The 24416-nt window shown below is 38.0% G+C and overlaps 1 protein-coding gene across 1 annotated transcript in view; it reads left to right on the forward strand.

Annotated features, from left to right (window-relative positions):
• The window catches only part of LOC124168708 (chondroitin sulfate proteoglycan 4), a 73637-nt gene that overhangs the window by 20698 nt on the left and 28523 nt on the right, over window positions 1-24416 (forward strand). The window contains exons 5-7 of the mRNA XM_046546974.1: window positions 10839-11190; window positions 17660-17905; window positions 22519-22989. Of these exons, the coding sequence (XP_046402930.1) occupies window positions 10839-11190; window positions 17660-17905; window positions 22519-22989 (1069 nt within the window). The remainder of the gene's footprint in view (window positions 1-10838; window positions 11191-17659; window positions 17906-22518; window positions 22990-24416) is intronic.

Consider the following 24416-nt stretch of genomic DNA (forward strand, 5'->3'; position numbering starts at 1 on the left):
ACCGCTTTTCTGTAACAAGTTATAAAATAAATGATGTGTTAGAGCACAATTTATTTCTATTGTGCACCCAATCACCGCGTTGGAAATTTTTGGCATTAACCACTTACATGCATTTATCGGTGTATTTCATATATATTTTAGAATCTTCATTTTATTTTAGGCGTGATGTGTTATTTATGGCAAACAACGTACGTTTGAAATCGAATCGCCATGCGTATTTTTTACATCCCGCCAAATGACTCTTATTCAAAGTCTTAAACACGGAAAGTGCCCCTGTGACAGACCAAGAGCCCAAATCTATCTTCTCTCTGATCCCCTCCTCACGGATTCTGTCGGATTGCGTATTTCCACGTCAATGGTGAAATAAACATGAGCTGGAGTAGTTCCAGATGCCTTGATGGATCTCGAAGAAAGTGTAGGTGGTGGACCCACTCAGTGAATGGGCAGCACGTGAAAAATATGTAGTGAGGAGAAAAGGAAATACGATATTATTGCTATTTGAAACAATTTTAATTGCGGTGCAAAAAACATTATGATTATTTTCGTACTATTTGATGACAGTTATCGTCCTCGTTTTCGGGTGATTTTATGTCAAAGGAATCAGAAATAGTGCATAGAATTCGACTGAAATTTTCTCGAGAAAAATCAATTATATTTATTCTCATTGTTAGTTAAAATGGACATGCAATATTTTCACTGGACTTATTTCAGCACGGCGCATTTCGTTGTTATAAAGAAATTCTCAGGTATTAGTTAAATGAGACAATGAAATATTTCACTGAATTTATTTTAGTATGATTTGTTTCGTTGTTGCAGCAACATTCTCAAGTCCAACAGCGAAACGCGTTGTGCTTAAATTAATTCAGAGGAAATATTTCAATGTATTATTAAGCTAAAATTATTTTCTTCCGCCACATCGTGCCACATATCATTCAAGTTATTCTTATTGATCTATTATATGTAACGGTTGCGCTTAATGCTCGGCTCATACATTGAATTACGTTTCAGGGTATAAAAAAATGTTTTGCACGTTTCTTGAGGTAGTCGCCATTGCACCATGCCTGAAAGGCTTCAAGTGAAATAAATGTCAAATTTAGTCAAGTAACAGAGTTTCCCTTCAATTTATCTCATCGTAAGGGCGAATTTCAATTTCATTTTGTTTAAAAAGTTTAGAAAATTAAATAATATGATTATAAATAGATTAAAGAACATCATACGAAATATAATTGCTTTGACATTTACATTGAAAGTGCAGTCCCCTACGTAGCGACGAGGAAATACTGAGCGCCGCAGCGGCGCCGTAAATCCAACGACGTAACTTTTTTCATTAGAGGCCAATAAAATGTAAACTATCAACGCTATGCAAACAAAATTTTTTATGTAGACGATGAAAGCAGAAAAAATACACAACTGAAAATTTCAAAATGATCCATCGGAATGGAAAATTTTTACACCACTTTTAAAACCACGAGCGTCGCTAAGGCGCAGCGAATCCATATGAGGGTTAAAAATATCATCGCGAGAATTTCCAGGAGACACAAAAGGGATCATTGAAAGCCCTATTTGCGTTACCCACTTCTTTTGTGTTGATAACAAAACGCTCTGAAACTCACTTTAGTCAGCCATACAATTTCCTTCACGTAGCGCAATGATGAACCAAATCACTCCTAACTCTTCTCTTCCGTAGTATCTTTCATTATTATTTTTTTCTCTCTCTCTGACCTCTCTTAGCCTCTATCCACTTTTGCGACCTCCGTCAACTATCGTATCTCAACGCCGGCATGGTGTAAACAGGGAACGTAGGAGTGTTTCCAGACGGCAGAGGCGCTGGTTTCAGATTAGTGAACCAAGGGCACGTGGGCTGCGGTTGTAAGGGATGGCTCTCATAAAGCGAGGGAAGTTCCATCGCATCGGGCGGGAATTTTGGGGAGACGCGGGTTAATTTAAACTCACCGAATCTATTCCGATCCCTCTTTGGATGATGGTCGGTTATTTATAAGCGGCGCGAAGAGCCCACTACGCGTAGGAGTCCCAGGAAGGAAGGGCTGCCTCGAAATCGAGGCCATGTGTTATTACACCTCCCAGTATCATCGCCTTCAGCTTGTATGACTTGAGTCAGTTACTAGGAAATATTGGCACCCGAAGTTCGAAAGGGGAGGGTGGTAGTTACCGCCAGCACTAGCTTGAAGAGATTTAATTGAAAGAAAAAATGTCATCGTTATCAAAATAATTGATTCAAAATATTGCATTCTGTCGGTATTCAAGTTACTTAGATAAATTTTAATAATTTGCTGTTTTTCTGCGTTTTTATGCCGTATAAAAATTCATTGTTGGTGATAATTCCATTCTCTAGAGCAGGGGTTCCCGAACTGGGGGGCGCGCCCACCCAAATGAAATAAATAAAAAAATGACAAAAATAATTTCCTCAGATCCTTGAAATAGTTTCAGAGAAAGAAGTTGTGCCTTTTTCAACAACATACATGTGCGAAAAATAGTTTTCAACTCTTGTGGCGATCAAAACCAAGTACCGCAACAAACTTGATGTCGAAAGTGACCTACGCTGTGCTTTGTCTGAAACTCAACCCAGGATCTGTCAACTTATCCAGAACATGCAAGTGCACCCATCTCACTAAAATACATTTTATGCTTTGTTTTTGTAAGTAGGTAGGCCTATTGTTTCACCTTCCTTAATTTGAAAATGTATCTGTGTTACAATGTTAAATTTTGTATCAGTAATTATATTCGTTTTTCGTTAAACACTTGTTTTAATTTTCATCATACGTACAATTATTGAATCTTTCCATTCTGCGTTACCGCACTCAACAGTGAACAAAAAAATCTACCTACTCACCGTATCAAGTAGGCACATACTCGTACGAGTACAAGTACTTGTACAAGTAGGAGTTGGTATGTACGGCACCGTGGAAATAGGGTATTGCAAAATGGAAAGCTGATATGTGTAGCGGGGGGGGCGGGGTACAAAAATTTTGGGAACCCCTGCTCTAGAGAGTGTTTTCTATCATTGCTGAGAATAGTGAAACGCGACAAACGCATGTTTCCTTGCACTGATATCATGACTAATTATAATACATTATGAGTCTGTTACGTTCTGCATTACTCCTCACTGATGCTTGCTTTCCAATTTATAAAAGAAAAAAAGGGAAATCTTTAAATTACGGAACATTGGTTGAAATTCACTTGTCATTTCGTAAAATCCATTAATTAAAGATTAACGTTTACCACACAAAATAAATTACTTTCAGAGTCTTGATTAATGAATTATACCCCTTAAGAGTCACTCCATTAAAAACTTGTTCTCTTTGGATATCCTGTCGGCCTCCGAAACTAAGAAATAAGAAAGCCTTCTGAAGGAGAAGCGTAAACAACTTCAGCTATGAAATTCTTGGAATTACTTCACCCTTTAACTCCATTAACGCTGCTAAATTCAGTTCTACCTCGAGCGGGATACATTTCAAAATGACCCATAGTCGTGTAATGAGTTTTGGTTGTCCAAGTTAGTAGCTCTATGGAGTTCTGGTATCTACAGTTTTTTGAAGGATGAATAATCGGATATGCGAAAAATAAACAAAATTGGGTGTTTCTTGATAGAAAAGCACGGGGGGGTGGTCCCCGTCTGGGGTCACACGCGAAAAACGCGGGCATGGGAAAGGGTTCGTGGTACCTGCCGGGTTTCCTGAGTGGCCATGACGTCGATAGACGACGTGCCACAGTCCAATACGTGCGTTGGCTTCACCGCCAATGCATGTTCTGGGAGGGTGCAACTGTCATTCAGGCATAATGTAGGTGATTCGTAAAAATAATATTGAAATACATTTACCACAAGCCTAAAATATGATACAATGGCCAAATAATCTATGGAAGTTCTGAATTGGGAATTTAAACCGAAACGTCTGCATGTGAAATACTGCCTCGCTCGGGGTACATGATCTTCAGTGTTGTGCACGATGGGTCCTTAGCAACCCATGCAAGATTGAACCCTAATATTTTTGTTCCCACTCCACTTATACGAAAAAAAGCTTATCTATTACTTTCTTTGAAGTTATACTGGTTAAGAATGACCATTAGGGAAAAATATTTCATGGATAATAATATTTAAGCATTAATTGTTCAAGGAGAGGCACGGTTGCATCATAATAAGTTTTTTTTAATGCTGTAAATGCTGTTTTGCGCTTAAATACGTAAACTCGTTGAATAACATAAGCTTAATGTTATAACAAACCAATAAAAAATTTTAACACTAAATTCGAAAATATTTTATGAGTTATAATATTTTTCAAAGTCAGTCGCTAACGACCCATTGTCATTGGGCAATAATGGGTTAATGAAGTCTCAAAGATACGCTTTGATCTGAACTGTTAGACGTCGATGATAATGCGAAACCTTAAAAAGTGAAGTACACGATCAGGAATATTTTCCGCCCTAGTATCTTGCTTCAAAAGCAAGTGAGTTCGTCTCACTTTTTGCCAAGAGAACCGTTTCACGGTCATGGATTTTTCATTTCGTGGAGACCAGAGGAAATTTTATATGTTCATAGCAGGGCGTGCAATTATGAGATTGGTACTCCATTCCTCTCCATTTCGTCTTTCCAAAGCAAGTTCCCAAATTCCAAAGTTTCCCAAGTGTCCCAAGTTTCTTTCGTTTGTCCTTCATCTCCCCCAATCAAATATTTCGAAACTTTTCTTCTGGGTATCTGTCCCTCTATTTTTACCTACATTGCATGTTGCTCGTAGTCAGTATGTCGTATAATCTAGCCCATCTCCAGTTCTTCCTTCGACGTATGGCATTATGTAGCTCCCCTATTTCTCCTTCTCTTCGGTATATCTCCTCGTTTCACGCCCAGTCAGTCTATTTCATCATCAGCATTCATTGCTAGCACCATGCGTCAGTGGCTTAAAAAATGTGAAATTTAGACAGGTAATTCAGTTTTTCATTGATTGGTCTTGCCTTTGAAGCAGTCTAAAAATCAGTGAGGGAATTTGTATATGGCGAATAATGTGTCATTCTGATTTTTAATTTTGTTTTTGAGAAATGAATTCGTCAGGTCGTGAAAATCAGAGTGGAAGTGGAAAGCAACAAAATGAAAAATGAACGAAAGGAAAAAAAAGTTGAATGATGAATTAATTTAGAGTAGCGAGCTCATAAAAGTGAAGTAACTTTCGAGGTCAAAACGATGAATATCATGCCTTCAAATCCGTGCCGTCCACGAATATTCTGGAGTTGGCAGTTTAAAACTCCTCAAAATTACCGTTCGTGGCGTCAAATTTCTTTACTTTTGGAAAATATGGTAGACACGTGAAATATTTCGCTTTATTTCTATATATGTACTCACATTGGGTACGCTAAAGACACAGCCAAATCATGTTTATATTTTCAAAGTTCTTTATGCCGATTTTACTCTTGAATTAGGATTGTATCCCTGTCTTATGAGATGAATACCTGTCATGGGTGAAGAAATTCATGAGTTTTAATATCCACAAGTTAGTCAAGGTTTATAAAGTATAGTCTAGAAGTACTGTGCAAATTTTTAGAACATGTACTTGAATTTCTGAATGAAATTTTAGAGAAAATAGTAGATTTCAGTTTTTGCATGATTCATTCTTGTAAGTGCTAAAATCATAGGCATTAGGCATAAAGCAGTCCTCTGTTTCTTCTTTTCACAAGCTAGTTTCAATTCCCTCATACTCTTAACGCTCTTAACCCTTGTGTCCTGTGTTGGTTCCAAGAACTTATATCTAGGTCTTACTCGGTTCACTTTTACTTCAGCTTTTCTTCCGTTATATTAGTCGTGTATCTTCTATGCCTTATAAAATGATCTTTCCCAAGGGTCTTTCTCTGGCGTACAGTACTCCATAGTTCCCTATCTTATTCTTCGGTATTCTTCTTTGCTTTTTCACCCTATTTGCTCATTACATCTTCTGCACACACCACCGGCATCAAGTCTTGAAGACTTCCAAGTATTTTCTATCCAGGTTTTCTGACTGTCCAAGCTATTGATCCATAGAGTGGAATACACGAATGTTTTCATCCGCAATTTTCTTTTGCCTAATGGGTGGTTACCATTTTCTTTTGCTTTAATTGGTGGTGATGAGTGAAAGAGTGGTAAATCAAGAAAGAAAAGGAAAAACTATTTCAGAAAAACGAGTGAACGGACTGAATCCTAAATTAAATTGAGAAAGAAGAAGAGGAAGCAAACAATGGAGAGCTGATTTAAAGCTTCGTGTTTTTCGAAGCGAAATGAGTTCCTATGGAGACCGAAACGGGAAGGAAATTGCCATGAATGTAATACGATTCGAATCCGTGTCTTCTGCGATTCGCCCCGGCAGTTGGCGACATAAAACTTCCCAGAAGTTTATCAAGCTTTGTGACCGTGAAATCCCTCCTGTTTGAGCACTTCGGTCGTTAAACTGAGCGTCGCACGTAGCTGTTTGATGTGGAAATCCTGAGAGCAGTTTGCCGGCAGCGTTAGGAAATGCGCAAGCGAACGAAGTTTTAAGTTGGTTTCGTGGTGAAGCGTTTGATGACTTCTTGAAATGCACTATCTTGCTGCTTGCTACCGTTCAACTTTTGTCATTTGAAGTAATTAGATCGCTGAAACTGTGGATGCCTCTTACGCCAGGCGAAGTTATAGAGTCATGACTCAACATGCGAGTATTACGGCCTCCATGCTTCGTAACAAAAATTATATTTATTTAAAAAAAGTAAAATATTTAAGGTTAGTTCGTATTCTCCGAGGCTAAAAACCCATTTTTAACTTATGGTTTATATAAAAAAGAAACGCCGGCTTACTACCGACATTCTTGCTTAATATTTACTCCTCTTTTATCATAAGAAGTTTCTTGGCATCCCTCTGGTTATAGCTGGATAACTTCATTATTAACTAGGAGTACAGTTATTTCTTTTCACCAGAGTGTACGTCAAATCACTTATCGGGTGAGGAATACTCATTCATACTTCAGGCGTCAAGCACTCAACACAGTGCATGAGAAAAAGATGTTAAATATTAAATAATAAACTTTTATTGTTGTGGACCCTTATGTTCCTAAAGGCTTTATAGGCAAACACATTTTTCGTGCTTTTACAATTAGAAAACTATAAGAAATAATGATATATTACAAGGAACTTCATAAAAAAGTTAATAGTATCATCCACATTGCAACAACAACTTCCACTCAATTCATAACTAGACCTGAAATAGGAAAGAGTTTATCTAGAGCAGAATGGAATTTGGAAAAAATAAAATTGGGAAATTTCACATAATATAAAAGAAAAAGTGACTGAAGCGTGATACATATACAAAAGATACCATATCTATTTACCATTTACAGGAATTCGAGGTTTGCATTTATACAAAAGGAATAAACCGATGATACGTATGATGATGGGAAGACTTTTCCTTTTTCACAATGTATGAAATATAAATAAAATGTATGAAATATAAATAATGCTAAATTTTCTCTAAAAGAAAAACCGTATGTAAGGATAAGATTACATTTATCACCGATAAATTAGAGAATTGTGTTAAAAGTATTCAAGAATTCAATGACGTCATGATTGTTCCTTCTGGTAACATACTCTCTCTAGACTGTATTGTGCAAGCGTGAATTGTGTTTTTTTTGCAAACAAACAAGTGTGAAAAAGGTACTTAATGTATTACTGAAAAGTACTTAATCTTCTTCTCTATTTAAAACCCAATTGCACTGTTTCCTTGACATACTTATTCCCTGCTAGCGTAAAAGAACGAAATTTTCACTTGGATTACCTAGTAACATTTATTTTAATATGTTTGTCAACGTATCAAATAGAATAGAAAAAGGTTCGAAGTAATGCGAATCATGATAGCACTAATATGCAATGAAAAGTAATCCCAATTTGCAAACATTGAAAAACTCAAAAGTGTTGAAATGAGGTTGTATTTGTATTACCTGCATTTAAATATTTGGCTATCATAATCAAAATTATAATTTGCTGTTATAAACTAGGAACGTTATGCTATGGAGACAAAACTTCAAAATGAATTCATTCACCTCGGCATTTTGCCAGGCTCTCTTCTCTTAAATGACTCTTAAACAAGGAAATTTGGTTTCATTATACGTATTTTGAAATTAAATTACGGTTATTGTACGTTTGCAGAGATATTTCGTCATAAACCCAAACCCCATATTTTATGATTAAAATATCTCAATAATTAAACTGTTCAGCTTCATTAGCCTTTTTTACTTTAATTCAAAAGGCTTTCAAAACCAGCCCAGTCAATCAAATTCGTATATTAGTTAATTATCTCCTGTGTTTTAATTTTATCTCGTCACTAATGATTTCTCTTTCTCTTCATTTTCCCATTATTTTGCCTGTAATTACGTAATTATAGAGTCTAAAAACACAGTTCAGATTTCAATGATGAAATTTTGTTCTCTGTATTTTGAAACTTTTCAAATCTAAAATAATTTTGCTCGACTTCTTCCTAACTTAACCTTAATGGCGTTTGCAATTAAAATTTATTTATGGAATTCAGCTTTTTGGCAATCAGTAACTGATGTAATCTTCCCTTTACCCTAAGCTGGTTTACGTATTAATGAATCCAAATCTTACCTCACAATAATGAGTTTTGAAGGGTGATGTAGACAAAGGGCTATGGTGAAGATAAATAAGAATTTGGATTACAAACCTACGTTAACTAATGAAACCGGAATGATCGGGCAACCCTCCGGAAATGTGTCAGTATGCCTTCACCACGAAACTGGAACAAGTTAAGACTACGTTCAATACACGAAATATATTTTTAATTAACTCAACCAGTATTGGTTATGAAATTGAAGATGGCCAAACGGGGGTAGCATAGTAGTACTTATCAAACTTCTGGTTTGAGCAGAATAATTCTGGTAAATCCGACGTATAGTATGATCGTAAAAACAGCAATTTTGAAATTAGATGTACAGCTGCTTTTTTCGATTGCCGCTAAACCCAAACAATGGTATTTTTCCTACGACGAGGCATACGCCTTGTTCACCATGTTATTCAAATCGTGGTATAGTTTTGAAAATGAAGAGACCCTTTACCGTTTTTCGATCTGACACCTGCTTCTCTAGCGATTCGCGGTGAAAAATCGGCGGCCTTCCGAAGGTGGGTTTATGACGTCCCGAGCTCATACCAAACGAATCACTGCTTCTCAGATACTCCTTCGCCTTGTGCACGATCATCCCGTGGTTCATCGTCGTGAAGGATTCCTTACCTAGTGTGAGGACGAGAATATCTCTCTGAACTAGTAAATGGGACAGAAATCTAATGATGTCACTAACTAATGAAAACTGGGCGAAAACTTTTTAATATTCTTATTTTCTACTTCCGAGATAATGGCTGGTTGGTGACGATTTTTTCTGTATAAACAATCTTTCCTTTCCATCTCCCGAATTATATTATTGAATTGTGTTTGCGGGCCTAATTGAACAATCCATATGTTATTAATTTTTTTATTATTTAAACTAATATCGTTTTATAAAATTATAAGTCCTAAGGATTACGTTAAGAAATAAAGAAAAGGAAAAATTTTTAACTTGAGTGTGTCAGTGATAAAAAAAATAACTTTAGGCGTACAAGCATTCTCATAATTAATCTTTGGTAACGCAATCCTCTTCCTAGTGTCATCACTGCTGTATCAGATTTCCCTCTGTGTTCTGTCCAAGCAGTCGAACCGCTCCACTTACACAGGCTTGTGACTACCTACTTCTATCTTGATCATTACATTCTTTGCTCGCGGTGCTTTAAAAAAGCACATAACTTCGGTCCTCCCTTTTAAGAGTTAAATTTATAATTATTGCTAAGTTTATGTAAGACCCGGCCTTAAAAATTGAAAATTCAGTGGAACTCCAACTACCCGAATTCCAAACATCCGCTTTCAGAAAAAAAAACTTTTTACTCCGAAAACTTATAAAATTTGCAAATTAACGGTTCTGCCTTATAGTTTTTTCTCTCCACGAAGGTAGTATAGGCGCTGATGATGATAAACTTTTTGAAAATGTGAGGGAACAATCTGTTGAGGAAGAAGATGACGATAATGTGGATGTTTAAGTAGACATGGGACCATCAGCTAGCGAAGCGTTTGCTCTTAAACAACTTAAATGAAACACTTTTACGTACAGTAGTATGCGCAAAATAATCTTTAAAAGTGTTCTTTTTACATTTAAAATTAATTAAAAATGCATACAGCACTGAAAATGAAATCTTTCTTCATAATATCCCAGTTTTCGGGAAAAAAATCGATTATCCAATTTTTTTTATTACCGAATGGGTTTCGGTCCCAATTATAATAATAATTATGTTTCTTTATTTTACACAAAAATACAATTTTTGTGGTGCTTGTATAATTTGGAACATAGGTAGGTACTCCATTGGATTTAAGATTCCGTTTAGGGGTTACCGACCCTTTTTACATTTGGATCTTTGGGATGTGTTGTTATTGTTGTTGTGTGTCATTATATTTGAACAAAAGAGTCTCAATTCTGGAAGTTACAAGAGAAATCCAGTATTTTTGCGAAAAATTCACAGAGAAAAAATCATTCGCCTTGACCGGGGTTCGCACCCGGATGCCCAGTCGGGTGCTTTTAGCCAGTTAAGCTACCGAGTATCTTTACTAGCTAAAATCACTCGCTAGCATAGGCAGTAGGCGAATGATTTTTTCTCTGTGGATTTCTCGCACAATTGGTCCATCTTGGGTGTCTACGTTAAGTTATCACCGTGGCTAGTCCCGGCATACTTTAATTAAAAATCCACGAGTTGAACAAACAATTGATTCAGATAATTCTAATGTATATTAATCGATTTAGGTGGCAGCTGGACTTGAAGACGTCGTCTCGTCGGGGTACCCTCCTGTACAACACCGGCCCTTCCTCCCGGTCGGACTTTGTGGGCGTGGAGCTCTGGGAGGGTCGTGTTCGCCTCACGGTGGACAAGGGCAACGGGCCCGCGGAGTTGGTGTCGGAGGCCACCGTGTCGGACGGCCGGTGGCACTCGGTTGCCGTTCAATTCAACCCCGCATACCTCGAGATCACGGTGGACGGGCGCGTGTCCAGCCTGAGGCTGCCGCTCACGGGGTCTGGCTCCAGATACCTCGACCTCGCCGAGACGGTCTACGTTGGCGGCATCGAGCTGAACAAGAGGGCCAGGGCGCTACACCAGGTATGTATATATGAACGGTTGTGGAGTAATTGAGGAGGTTGGTATGAGAGACGAAGTATATTTCCATGAAAACTTCGAAATATGATCTTGTAATTATAATTCATTTTAACTCGCATTGGCATTCGTGGATACGATATGTTTCTCATTCATTTCGCCAATATTTCGTTCCTTTATTGAGGCATCATGATATTTATTAATTTAATTTACTTTACTTTAATAAATACGTATAAAATATAGGTAAATGAACGCTCCACGGCCGTTTATGAGTTGAAAGAAAATAAATTCCCCTAGGCCGTACTCTTTGTTGGGCAAAAAAAGGGGGGGGTGTACAGGCGGGCAAAAAAAAAGGCGGGAAAAGGCGGATCAATCACGAGTCACCTGATCAGGAGTCCAAACTATATAAGTCGGATCACTCAACTGGAAGACATGCCCTGATGGCGATGGACGACACGGCCATCGAAACGTTGGCAGAGATGGAGAACCTCACCCGGTGGAAAACCCGAAACAACTTCAACATCATCATACGCCGGGAAAACCTTAGGTCTTTCTTCACTAGATAGAATGGTTATTTTTGTTCGGACCCGCATTACTCCGGGGAGTATACTCCATACTTAGTCCCCCCTTGTCCCTATCCTGGATCCGCTACTACGTGGGGGTATATGTTCGTGTGCACAGCAGGGATTGCAAGTGAAACATAACGAAAATGTTTCCTTTCGACCTGATGGAAAAGGAAAATACGAAATTTAGTTTCGTTCCTGCACGAAATTAAAATCACCAAGGAGTTTAGTTTCGACCCGGGACGAAACTTAACTCCCAGAAATGATACAAAATTAATCGAAACCCCGCTGCTCATAGTTAAGTTTCGATTCCAGAAGTTTAAGGCAAATCATGAAGGGGGATAAGAAAGAATAGTTTCGAATAATAACGTTTGTCATTTGTTTACAAAGTTTGAAAAATTGAGCTTAAAAATTGAATGTGCAGTTTGCGTTCACCGTTATCCTGTTAGTGGTAAAAATATGAGTGCCCCATGCATCTAATGGCGGTAGGCCAAACCTCTACTTCATTCAACCATACTTCGTACTCGGTGTGTGGGTCGAAACTAAACCGCTCGAAGGTGAAGCACGTGGTCCCTGCGGTGCGATACATTATCTGCGTTTCGTTTCGTCGCAAAGTTTTACTTTAGTTTCAACTCGAAGTAGTTTTGATTCCGATTTCGTTACGACCATGAGTTTAGCTCCCCGGGTTTAAATCCATTTCGTTTAGTTTATACATTTCGCTCCTGGGAACGAAACTATTGAATATTAACAATGAAAACACTTTTTTACTTCCACAAAATACACAGTTTCTATTTATTACCGGTTTCGGCTATTACACCATTTTCAAATACTTGATGTAATACTTGGTGTAATAGCCGAAACCGGTAATAAATAGAAACTGTGTATTTTGTGGAAGTAACAAAGTGTTTTCATTGTTAATATGGAACCCTTCCACCACGTAAATGCTTCAAGTTTTTATTTAAGAAACTATTGAAATTTTACTGGTTTTGATTTTCGTTTAGTTTCTGTAGCCATCCCTGGTGCACAGGCAACTGCAGGAAAACAAGTATGAAGTTCTTATCTGCTGTCTCATTCTTATCTGCTGTCCCATTCTTATCTTTTTACCCCATATTTTAGCTTTCTTGATACGGGAAATCGACGGCCGTATTTTTTTTAACAAGATAGTTCACCCTTCACACAGCAAGACTCCCAATCCATCTCTGTGCGCTGTGAAATTTTCTTTCATTTATCTTTCGTTCACTCTGGTAGTCTGTCTAGAAAGGAGTAAATATTAAATAGATCTTGCGTATCGAATGAATCAGAAAATTACGAAAAAAATACTTGATAAAACCAAGTACTTTGCGTGGTATTGACGTAATATTACGCCACGTGAAATACTTCGATTTAAGCTGCGGGCGTAATATTACGCCATCCGTCTTTTAATAAAGTCGTATTTTTCAATTTTTTAAGCGCTAATCTTTAAATAAACAAACGAAATATCAAAAGCTAAATTCATTCATTAAAATGATATCTACCAAACACTTATTCCTCGCATCAAAGGTTGGTTGTTAAGGAATAGCACAAAAGTATTGAAAATCAGTACACGTAGATTCGTACGTACAGTACAGTATCAGCATGGTAAGTGCTCATGTAGAAAGGTAATTCGAAAGGTGTAAATAATTCGGTTAATGATTTTTTTACTCCCATAGTTATTTTATGAATGTGTCTAATTTTAAGGCAAATCATGTTTTCCATAATTTTAACGAATTTTCAATTTTTGATTGTTTTACCATGAGTGGTGACAATACGAGACTGATGAAAATAGAATTTCCGTTTACATATTTATGAAAACTATTTTTGGGGAACGTCTGTGTTATATTAGATAAAATAATCATAATTTTCTTCTGCAGTACCGTTTTATCTCAGTGATTTAAGCGGTTTTTAATGAATATGATTATCGACAAAATAATTACCACTGTATCGCTGTACTTTCCCTAAAAATAGGCTTGTACAGTCAGTTGCGGAGTTAGTTGGCCGAATTAATAAGTCCCAGGTGTTTTCTTCGTGATAATTGAGGATAAAAGCAAACAAAGTGGAGTTGTGAAACTAGAAAACTTTTATTTCCATCTCGAAATAGCGGGGAGCATTTTTTTAAACGACTTTCATATCGACCAATTTTAAGTGTTCAATTGTTTTTTTTTACGAGTGCTCCTATTCGCTTCCATTAAAGCATGCTGTTATTTTTTTCATTGCTGTACTCTCACCTTGACCTACATTCATGTTGTGTCGACTTAATACGCGTAATAATACCACATCCCGCTTTTAAAGGGTCTTCCTCTCTCTCTCTCTCTTTCTCTCTCACACACACACGAATAAGGTTTTTGAGTCAGGCAATTGGCAACTGCTCGTGCTACGTCAATATTCGTTGCCCCGCGCGTATTTGCTGCGAATTAGTTCTCTGCCGGGTACCGTTGTTTGTTACGATTGGCCTGCAGTTAGGGACGAAACACGTCACCACTTACCTTACGAGCAGCGAGACCGCATCAATTCATTTTCGCCTGGAATCGACTCGCGAGCCATGTGCAAAAAAATAGGAATGCGATTCCTGTGTTCCAATTTTGGATAGAGTGGTACTGGGATGTCCGTTGGTGAACTTGTAATTTCCACGTTCAAAATGACACCGCTAAGCCGCTCATTGAATATGAAACATCGGTGTAACCATGACGACATAACCAAGTGGTCGGCATCGTCCGGCCGACCGATGTACTAGAAATAACAAGTTCCTCCCACCCTTCCTCTTGTCTTTGCTAGACGTCATGTTCGTATCATTACCTCATCAGCGGTGTACACGTAATTAGCCGCTTTCAATTGAGGGAAGCGTTTTTCTCTTTCACAGTCCATCAGAAAATTGCCTCAATGAATTTAGCGCTCCTGTTCTGTCGCTCATGTGCCTCGAACGCGCATGTGAATGCTTCAAACTAGAAATCACATCAGGAAATCGTTCATCGGTTCCTTAATTTCATTCACGGACAAATTAGGAGAGGTAACCAAAACCAACATTTGCTTAAATCACTATGTGACTGGCTTCAAAACATTCAATACAATTTGGACCAAATTTCGATTAAAGAGAGATGATTTTCTCTGAAAATTTTGATACTCGTGTAAAGAAAATGCAAGGGGTACTAAATAAAATATTAATTTGCAATGTTTGCCGTAACATTATTGTGTAAGATATTTTTTATATATTTGCTCGTTATCAAACTTTTATCATTTTATTTTTTGGTGACTAATTGAAAAATTCAAAGTAAAAAAATATGAAGTCGATAGTTATGTAAATGTTTTCACTGTCAGTTATATATTCCTAGTTAGTCTAAGAAATAAGTCTAAACAAAGGAGTAACAACATTATTTGAAATTAAAAAAATACCTCCGATTTAGTATTTCAATTGGGCATCTAGCGACAGCGTTACGAAAAAAGTCATTTTTGGATGGCTATATATCTAACTAAAGATTAAATTTTTTCATTATTTTTGTTTTCTTGTTTATCATTTGAACTTGAAGATCAACGTAAAATCTATAGGAGTCGGAGAAAACCTTGCATATCACCACGTCTTTAATCATGCATCACAGTGTTCTCTGCAAAGTGTCTACCTATTGAGTTCCATCCTCGGAGGGCTCATTGCAGCATGAAAGATAACTGATATTTGGGTCAAAATACTAAATATTTTATATCTTTCACTAAAGCGTGCCTGGCTTTTATTTCGGGAGTCTGATCTTGGAGTGCCACTGGATTCATATATCGGACTTTTAAGAGTCTTCATCTACTAAAAATGGGGTGCGAGCGAAGTTTACGAATAATATTACCACGCAAATCTGAGGTGTTAACCCTCCACTCCAAACCCACCAACTTCATTTAATTCACCTTTCTGTAGTGTGCTAGAATTCGGAAGGCACAATGTAAAGTGCTACTAGCCCCCAAATTATCTCGTAAGAGGATGGATCTGAAGTGGATTATCTCTTGTACTCGTCTAAGTGCCAGCGTTCATTCCATTAATATTTATTTCATTCCTTGACATGTCTATAAATAGATACAGAAATTCGAGTGGCCCGTAAGAATTAATAAATATATAACTCTTGACGTCACTATTTTTCAACTATTCCATGAATTGATATAAGAAAGTTTTATTGCGGAATGTGACCTCAGTAGGTTTTTTCATCGTGGCGAATAATCTTAAAAATATGCTGTTTTTAAAGCATTTCATTTTGTATGCATGAGAGTCAAACCTCGGTTGCGTTGGAAAGGTACTTGAATTTAGTAGGGTAAAAAAGTTTTGAAGAAGTGGATCTCAAATAAAACCCAGTCAACTCAATTTACTCAGCCTGTGAGTCTATGAGCAATAACCTCAAGATGATGTTCCGGCAACTATAGCTCAATAGCAGGGGCGGTCTGGCCAGGTCGGCTGGCCGACAATCGCCGAGGGTCCAGAGCTTAAGGGGGCCCCATAACGCCCGCGTCTATCGCGAAGCGAATATGAAAGATGTAATGAAAAAAGACTCCCGATCACTTGAACCATATTTTTTTGCAATTTTTAAATCCTACGTTTTCAATATGCTTTATTTTCAACATACTCAGTCTAAAAATACATATTATATAATATTATAATTAAAATAAATAAAGAAGTCAGAAGACAAAAGAGAACCTGATGATTTTTGAAAGGGCAATTCAAAAAGATTATTTTAATGTTTTTACATATCAGTGCAGTGTAAAGGAGCAAATTCACTAAACATATTATAGAGCCATAATACATTTTCAAATTTTTAATCTGTGAAATTCTAACTTTAACTAATATTTTTCTTGCGAAATTGCCATTTTTATGAATTTTTACCTAGTTTTTAAAGGCCTGAATAGCAAAAAATGTATTTCCGGTGATGAAATTTCCTAAACTTTTCCGGGAAAGGACACCCAAATACTCCGGTAAGGAGGGCCCCACTATGAGCCCTAGACGAGGGCCCCTAATCACTCCAGACCGCCCCAGCTCACTAGCTAGCTGGAGTTCTCCTCGGGAAGTCCTGATCCCTCTAGGCATGCTTTCCGCCAATTCCTCACTCCCATTTCTGTAATCAATATCTCACACCACAATATTTTCTTACCCTGGCTCCACCCATGCACCTACTCGCGTGAGAAATCACGTTGGCTATTTATTTCCAGTCTTTATAAATTCTTTTTAGTGCGGTACATGAGCACAATTGATTTTAGCCGCCTTTCCCAAATTTCCATCAGAATTGAAATCTTTGCACTTCTCAAAACTAATATTGCCCGTTTCCAAAACATACGTTGTTTTTCTGCTGCTTACAGAGGATGCGATCCTCCAATATCGGGAGGTATGCGTCCCGCTTAACCGGTATTTTTTTAGTGACGTATTGCTCGAATTCAATCATTGTTCATTACTTTTGTAATTACATTTAAAAATTAAGATTTGCTATCATAATAGTCCAAGGCAGTGGCGTAGCCAGGGGGGTCCGAAACCCCCCAAAATATAAAATCACAATTATTTTCCTTCATGATAGAAAACAAATAGGTATTGAAAAATCATGAATTTACGAAATATTTCTTTTACAAATGAGGTTTTTTCGATAATAAAAAGTGTTCAAAGTAGTTTAAACCCCATTATTACCCCAGGATTACTTAGTAGGTACACTGTTTTTTTAAGTTTTCTCCTCTGGTTTTGGACACCTCTCTTCCCCCCCTGCCCCCTACCGAAAGTCCAGGCTACACCACTGGTCCAAGGGATCGGGAACTCACCTCGTTATAGGCGGATCGTATTTCGTTACATAAGTGATTGATATAAGCGAGTTTTACTTTAGTTTTAATTTTAATATTTTAAATTTTTTGTGAGCTTATATGGTGAGAATATGCTTATTTTATTCAACCAGGGCGTGAGGTCTGCGGAGGAGAGCTTCAAGGGTTGTCTGCGCGGCATGGAGTTGGACGGCCGTCGGCTGGGCATCCCTGAGGCCAGGGTCACCATGGGCATCCGAGCGGACTGCGTATGGGAATACCCCTGCACGGGCGACCCCTGCGTCCCTGGGGCCGTCTGCCTGCAGCAGGGCGTCGACTCGTTCCGCTGCGAATGCGGACAGCCCCTGTGCGTCAAGCCAGACTACGCCACCAGCTACAAGGTGAGTGGAAAACATTCATATTTGACGTGGTATGGGTCAAGCCTGTAGCGTGAAGGGCGGAGAAATTAACGTTAATTGCCGCGCGAAAATATTCCCCTGTAGCGGGAATCGATCGACGAATCCAGCAACGTGGACATCGGTAAAATTGTCATGGATCTAATTGACAGTCGAGTTTTATCTTGTAGCCAATTTTTATGTCAAATTTTCATCAAATTTAAGATTTTTCACGTATTTCAATTTCTAAAGTATACTAGATGTGGAAAAAAGCGCTGCAGAGTTGTGAAAATGACTTCCAGCACTTAAACTTACTACTGTTTTGATTGTGTGCATTGCCGCGGGGCTATTTTAGTCTTTGTGGTTTATTTTAAGTAAGAGGAACAATATCGATATTTCTTTACATTAAAAGTTTAGATATATTTTTTACATATAGCATACGTAACTTCAATATTCATTCACTCTTCTAAACCTCGGAAATTGAAATCTAACTTTCGGCCATTTTAAAAATCAAGGATTGGGTAAAATTTAATTTTAAAAAGCTCTTTATAATGGAAATATATTTTTCCCTTTATGAAAAATATAGTAAAATGCATCAGACGAATATTTTTCCCGTGACGAGATGAAGAAAACGACCGTTTCGCCGTTCTCCAAGTTTTTCGCGTGTTCTTCTTCACTCTTTCGACCATAGAAGCTAAATTTTTACGTTTAAACAATGTTTAATGATATATTTTTGTAGTCAAATAAATAATGAGTAATACGATATATTACAAGACCCTATGGAGCTTCAGTAGTATTTTGACCTCAATAGTGTATTTTAGGTGTGTGCGCCGACGTTGAGAATTCGATTGTGGCGGAGTCTAGAAAATATTTTTTTGCGGCATACGACACGCTCCGATATCCACGCCCTAGTCCACACGGCGCCAATATCCAACAAATGGTTAAAAATTGAGTTCCCAGCATCATGAAGTGCAAAACAAATATTTAATAACGAGCACAAAATCAGCGGTGAGCTTATTCTGGACTATTCGCGATCTTATTTCCGTCGGGCTCTGCGTCGGCGCCTCGGCAAGGGGTGCCAACTGTGTAATATATTAATGGCCACTCAATCTAGTACGTACTCCAAGGATAGATGGCGTTATCTAGTTGTCACCGGAAAATTCAAACTAACCTTATTCCCATTTCCATTTAAGTTTTAGACTGAAAATTTGTACATGGAGATTTCAGTCCATAGAAAATCAAATTGTAAACAATTCAATAAACTGGAGGTAACTTCAATTTTTTTACCGAAATATCCATAGAAAAACCTCTCCATCATTATTAAGCAGTAGACAGCGATTCTTCCGGGTTTCCTTCCGCGTTTATCCATTTTGCTATACATCTATGCCTCCTTGATGATCCAAAATCGCCAAAACACCCAAGAAGGGGACACCCAAGGTGTCCTCATCAGAGTTTTTCTTCGGTATGAAAAAAAATTTACCCCGCATTTCATTGAAAACACTCTGAAATTTTTTTAAGGTAACTAACAGTGAATTTATGGCACAATATATATTTTTTTATTACACACAAAACCAACATTGAAATATATATTACCATATTTCACTAGATACATCAAATATATCGTCGTAGATAACAGGCGCAGATATCACACGCAGCAATGTTTAAGATATTTATGTCTTCATGTCAGAGTTTTCATGACGAAAACATTACCCCACATTTACTTGAAAACACTGTATGAGAATTTTTTGAGATAACTGACAACGAATTTACGACCACGAATTTTTGAAAAATTTACACACATAACTCATGGTGAAATATATGAAGCAATATTTCAATATACCCATCAAATATCTAGTCGTACATAGCAGCTATCACTTCAGCTGAGCTCCAAAACAAGTATGTGCTCCAAGACAGAGCATGCATCATCATTACGATGATTTGTATTTTGCGTCATAACGCAAGAGACATTCCAACATTTTACGTCAGCTCTCTTATTGTACGAAATAGTCCAGTTTTTATCGATGCTCCCTTATCGCTTTTTGACCAGCCCGCTGACCTTGACATCCCTCCCGTTAACGGCTAGGTGATCAATTCTGACCCATTCCAGGGGAGACCAACCATTTGGACCATGTCCAAAGATTTATCTCGCCTCCTCTATTTGGCTCTGAACTAGGCCGTTATTAATTAGACTCCCCTTCCTCTCCTTGATGAGCCGTGATTTTTCTTGCGATGCAGCGTGCGAGGCGTTTTGGTGGAAAGGGCCTCGCTATATGTTTCCCGCAGATGCTCCGTCCATGCGGGGAAAAATGACCGTGTAGTTATCCCGTGGCGCGATGCAAGCAACACAAAGGCACTCGGGAGAGGAAATTTCGTCGGACGAACGCAGGGAAGGTTCCGCATAAGCGAGACAAAGTGCGGCTTTCGGATGCCCGCTCCATTTCGCCGAGCCGCAAAAACAGCGCTGGAGGAATGGAAGGGCGAAAAAGCGAAATGAAACGTATATAACATACGAGTATATATGTGCGCTTACGTTTCCGTGAAATAGAACTCCATGAAGAGTAGTCTTTGACGAAAGATTGAGGACTTGGTGCGTGAAAATATTCGCGTAGTGATGAGAAAATGTCGGCCGAAATCGATTTTTCGAAAATCGATTTTTAATCGAAATGAAAAGCTCGACTTTTTTTAGGAAATCGAAATTTCATCTACATCTACATACTGCCCCGCAAGCCACCTCAAAGGCGTGTGGTAGGGGGTGCAGCTGACACCAGCCATTTACGCATTAAAAGGAAATGCTCTAACGAAATTACGACTAGCATTTATTAAAGTCCTTCATGGTTCGGGGGAAAAACGAATTCCCATATCTATCCGTTCGGCAAAACATCTCTCTTAATTTATTGGTTATCGTTAGACGACCTCTACAAAAAATGCACGGACATGCATTTAATCAGGTTAAGTTCGAGTCCTCACTCTTGGCTCCACAAATGAACGTTGTTTAAATCCGATGATGGAATTGCATAGTCACGGTGATCATTAATTTCGCGATACATGACAGAGTCGTCAGCGATTAAACGTATTTTACTGCTAATGGGAGCAGAGTCATTGATGTTTATAATGAACAAAAGGGACCAAAATATCGACTGGTCCTTTAAAATAAACTGTTAAGATAACTACATATTTATTGTGCATTTTACAAACACTCAAAATACATATTTGAGTAGTAGAGAATGATCTTCTTAGAATACACGCTTGCATTTTTAGAAGTAAAGATTTACAAATACACGCGGATTAAAGTTTTGGGATGACCGGTTGGAACTATTCTATACCTGCATAATACTCAGCATGAAAATTTTTGAGAAAGATCAACTGATTGAAATGCTTTCTTGATAGTCGGAGGCGTGCCTTTCTAATATTACCGGCCGTAGAGAAAATTCTTTCACCCGGACGGATGACGCTACTGAAATCAAACGAAATGGTCAAGATCGTTTTGCATCCATTTTAGAGTGCTTGCACATGCCAATTTAAATCATCACTTTCCGTTCCGGCAATTTCACCTGATATCCCAGCCGTTAACCCACAATCAAATGCTTATGCAGTATGAAATTAAATACAATACGAGATTGATAAAGAAATTGAAGTGGTGGTTACCAGGGGTGCAGCGAGTGGGTGTTTTGGGGGATAACCCCCCCAGAGCTCCGAGAAAGTTTTAAAGAAAGTTTAATCCATTTCACTTAATTGGATTAATATTATTTATTGTATATTGTGTATTATAATTGGATTAATAGAATAGTGTAAGGATCAATGAAATATCCCACAGAAAGCCGTTAAACTCGCCATTTAACTGAGCACTAAATTTTTAAGTTTAATCCATTTCATTTGAATGGATTAATATTACTTATAGATATAATAGTGTAAGTATCCATGAAAAAATCCCTCAGAAAGCCGTAAAACTCACCATTTTGAGCCATTTACCTTAAATTTTTCCTATGGGAGGACCCTCGCACCTCCCGCTTATCCTGGCGGGATTTCCACACCCTCAGACCCCCCAGTGTTAGTTGCACCTAAAACCTCCCCAAGACTTAATTTATAGCTGCGCCCCTGCTGGTTACAAGCATGGCCTGGTTATAAATTGGTATTTACAAGAGATGTATCACAATTTTCACCCATGGGCAGAGTTTTGGGGGGGCAGCCGGTAAATTAGTCCAAAAAAATAATGAAACATGTTATACTTTCAAGTACAATAGAAAAATCAAACTTAACTATAAGAGAATTTAGGCTTGCATGGAACTTAAAACGTTGTTTTCAGAGGCTAATTGAAACAAATTTTCCAGGGAAAGGCTCCAGGGGCCCTGTTTCACTGGGGAGTTTTCCATAGTCCCTGAGCCTCCAGTAAGATTTCTGGCTCCCCCAACATAAAACACTAAACTCCATCCATGTTTTTGCTCTATGCATGCATGCCATGGAAATGTTTCTTCCTGAATGTCTTCATGAAATTTCATGCTGTAATTTTAAGGATCCCACAAGTATTTGCATCTATAGGGAATATGTGTGTAAAGGAGAAGTTTCATGGTTTGTGCCAGCTGAGTATCATTTCAGCATTGCTCTCTTCATCCCTTTTGCAGGTGTTCACCAAGACAACCCTCCCCGTTGACTTGGAGATAATTGAGCTGACGCCGTTGCAAGTAGCAGAGGGTCGCAATGCCCTGGTCACCACTGCCAACCTTGACGTGGTCCTCGACTACCCCAAATACGGCGTCCGGGACTCTGGTGTTCTTTTTCGACAGGTGGCACCACCGCCACCCCGACATGGACAACTGCAGGTGGACATGTCTATAAGGCGCCTGGAGGACTCTTCGAGTACCATGTTCACTCTGCTGGACGTGGCGAAAGATAAGGTTCGCTACCTTCACGATGGCTCAGAGAGTCACCAGGATGCCATAGTGTTGGAGATGGAGCTGTCTGCTGGCAGTGGGTTCACTCTTCCAGGGTATCTCCAGGGGAGGCATAGGTTCGTGCTGCCTGTGAACATCACACCCGTGAACGACCCACCGCAGTTGATCCTCCAGCCGGGTGAAGTGCTCAGGATAGCCCAGGTTTGCAATCCATCATTATTCTGTTATTTTAGCGCTATCTTTCAATCTACCTTCAATTATTGCTCTTCACGTTAAAAATTATAAAACTTTTATCAAGAAAACAAAATTTGGTTCAATTAATAGTGCTGAAGTATGATTTTTTTAGTGTGCGAACACTTCAGTACTCCCTCAGGTATCCACGTAGCACACTTCTCAGCAAAATTATATAAGTACTTATTACATTCTCCTATAAATAGGTTTAGACGAAATTGGAATTTGTTACCAGCAAATTTTCGTGCTGAAAATACATTATCAGTCTTTATGAGAGCATTATATCCACAGATGTTTATTCACTGATGACATACCTTAGTGAATATTAAATCTAATTCTTAATATTCGTTATTAATTTAATTTAAATTTGAATGATATTATGTACTTTTTAAGTTATTATTTTTTTGCGTAAAAAGGCAGTTGCCCGTTGATCTTGAAATAAAATTAAAAGTATTTGGTAAAAGGTCTCTACTTTTGACACAAGAAAATTTTCATACAATGACCTAGTAAAATGTCTTATTGAGGTACTGAAATACTGAACAAGAGTATGCCTTTCATCAGTCCGAATATTTGACGGAAAGCAAAATATTCAATAATATCAAATTGGTGGCAAAGTTAAAAATATGCTCCATTCTCTTCAATGGTAGAGATTGCTGGCCAGGAATCTTTATTTGCTGCTCTTGGAATCAGCACCTTTTCATTTAAAAATGAACATATTTCAGCCATATTCCATAAGAAATTTTACAAGTGAAGTGCCCTACGGTTAAAATTCTTCTATTCAGGAAAAAAAGAGCTGTAAAAGAGAATTATTTCTCTAAAAATTGTTTTAAAATATTGACGATTTTTTTTTTCAATTCTGAATTCATCACGTTAAAAGGAGTGCACCACGAAACTCACTCAGAAAGGTAAGACCGTTCTATTGTGCCCGAAAAAAAATTTCTCAGAGCCCTGAAGACGGTAATAGATTTAGCTTTGGAAACATTGGAATAAATAAGCCGAATTACTTACATAGATTTAAGCCCAAGAAAACTTTAGAAATTTCTATTCTGGTTCTTCCAATAGAAAAAAAGTTGGTAAACCACGTAAATTTGGATACAAAAATCAAGAAAAATGCCATCATCGCCTGACAATTAGATGAGTATTAAATATTACACAATTCGTAAATGCTTTGAAAAAAGATTAATGGTATTACATTCCTGAAATGTTAAGAATATTTCAGGATATCAATTTCCTACCTTTTTTGCATCATCTTTTTCAGAGATAGTTTTAAGATAGACAACAGAGGATTCCGTAGAGTCCTTCCTCTTGAAGGACTAGGAGGCTGTGCGCTAGGCTTAGATTGCTCGAGTAATCTTTAAGAGCGCCTCGGAGATCATATTAGAACCTCACTGCATTCC

Source organism: Ischnura elegans, chromosome 12, assembly GCF_921293095.1.
Source record: "Ischnura elegans chromosome 12, ioIscEleg1.1, whole genome shotgun sequence".
NCBI classification, from domain to species: domain Eukaryota; kingdom Metazoa; phylum Arthropoda; class Insecta; order Odonata; family Coenagrionidae; genus Ischnura; species Ischnura elegans.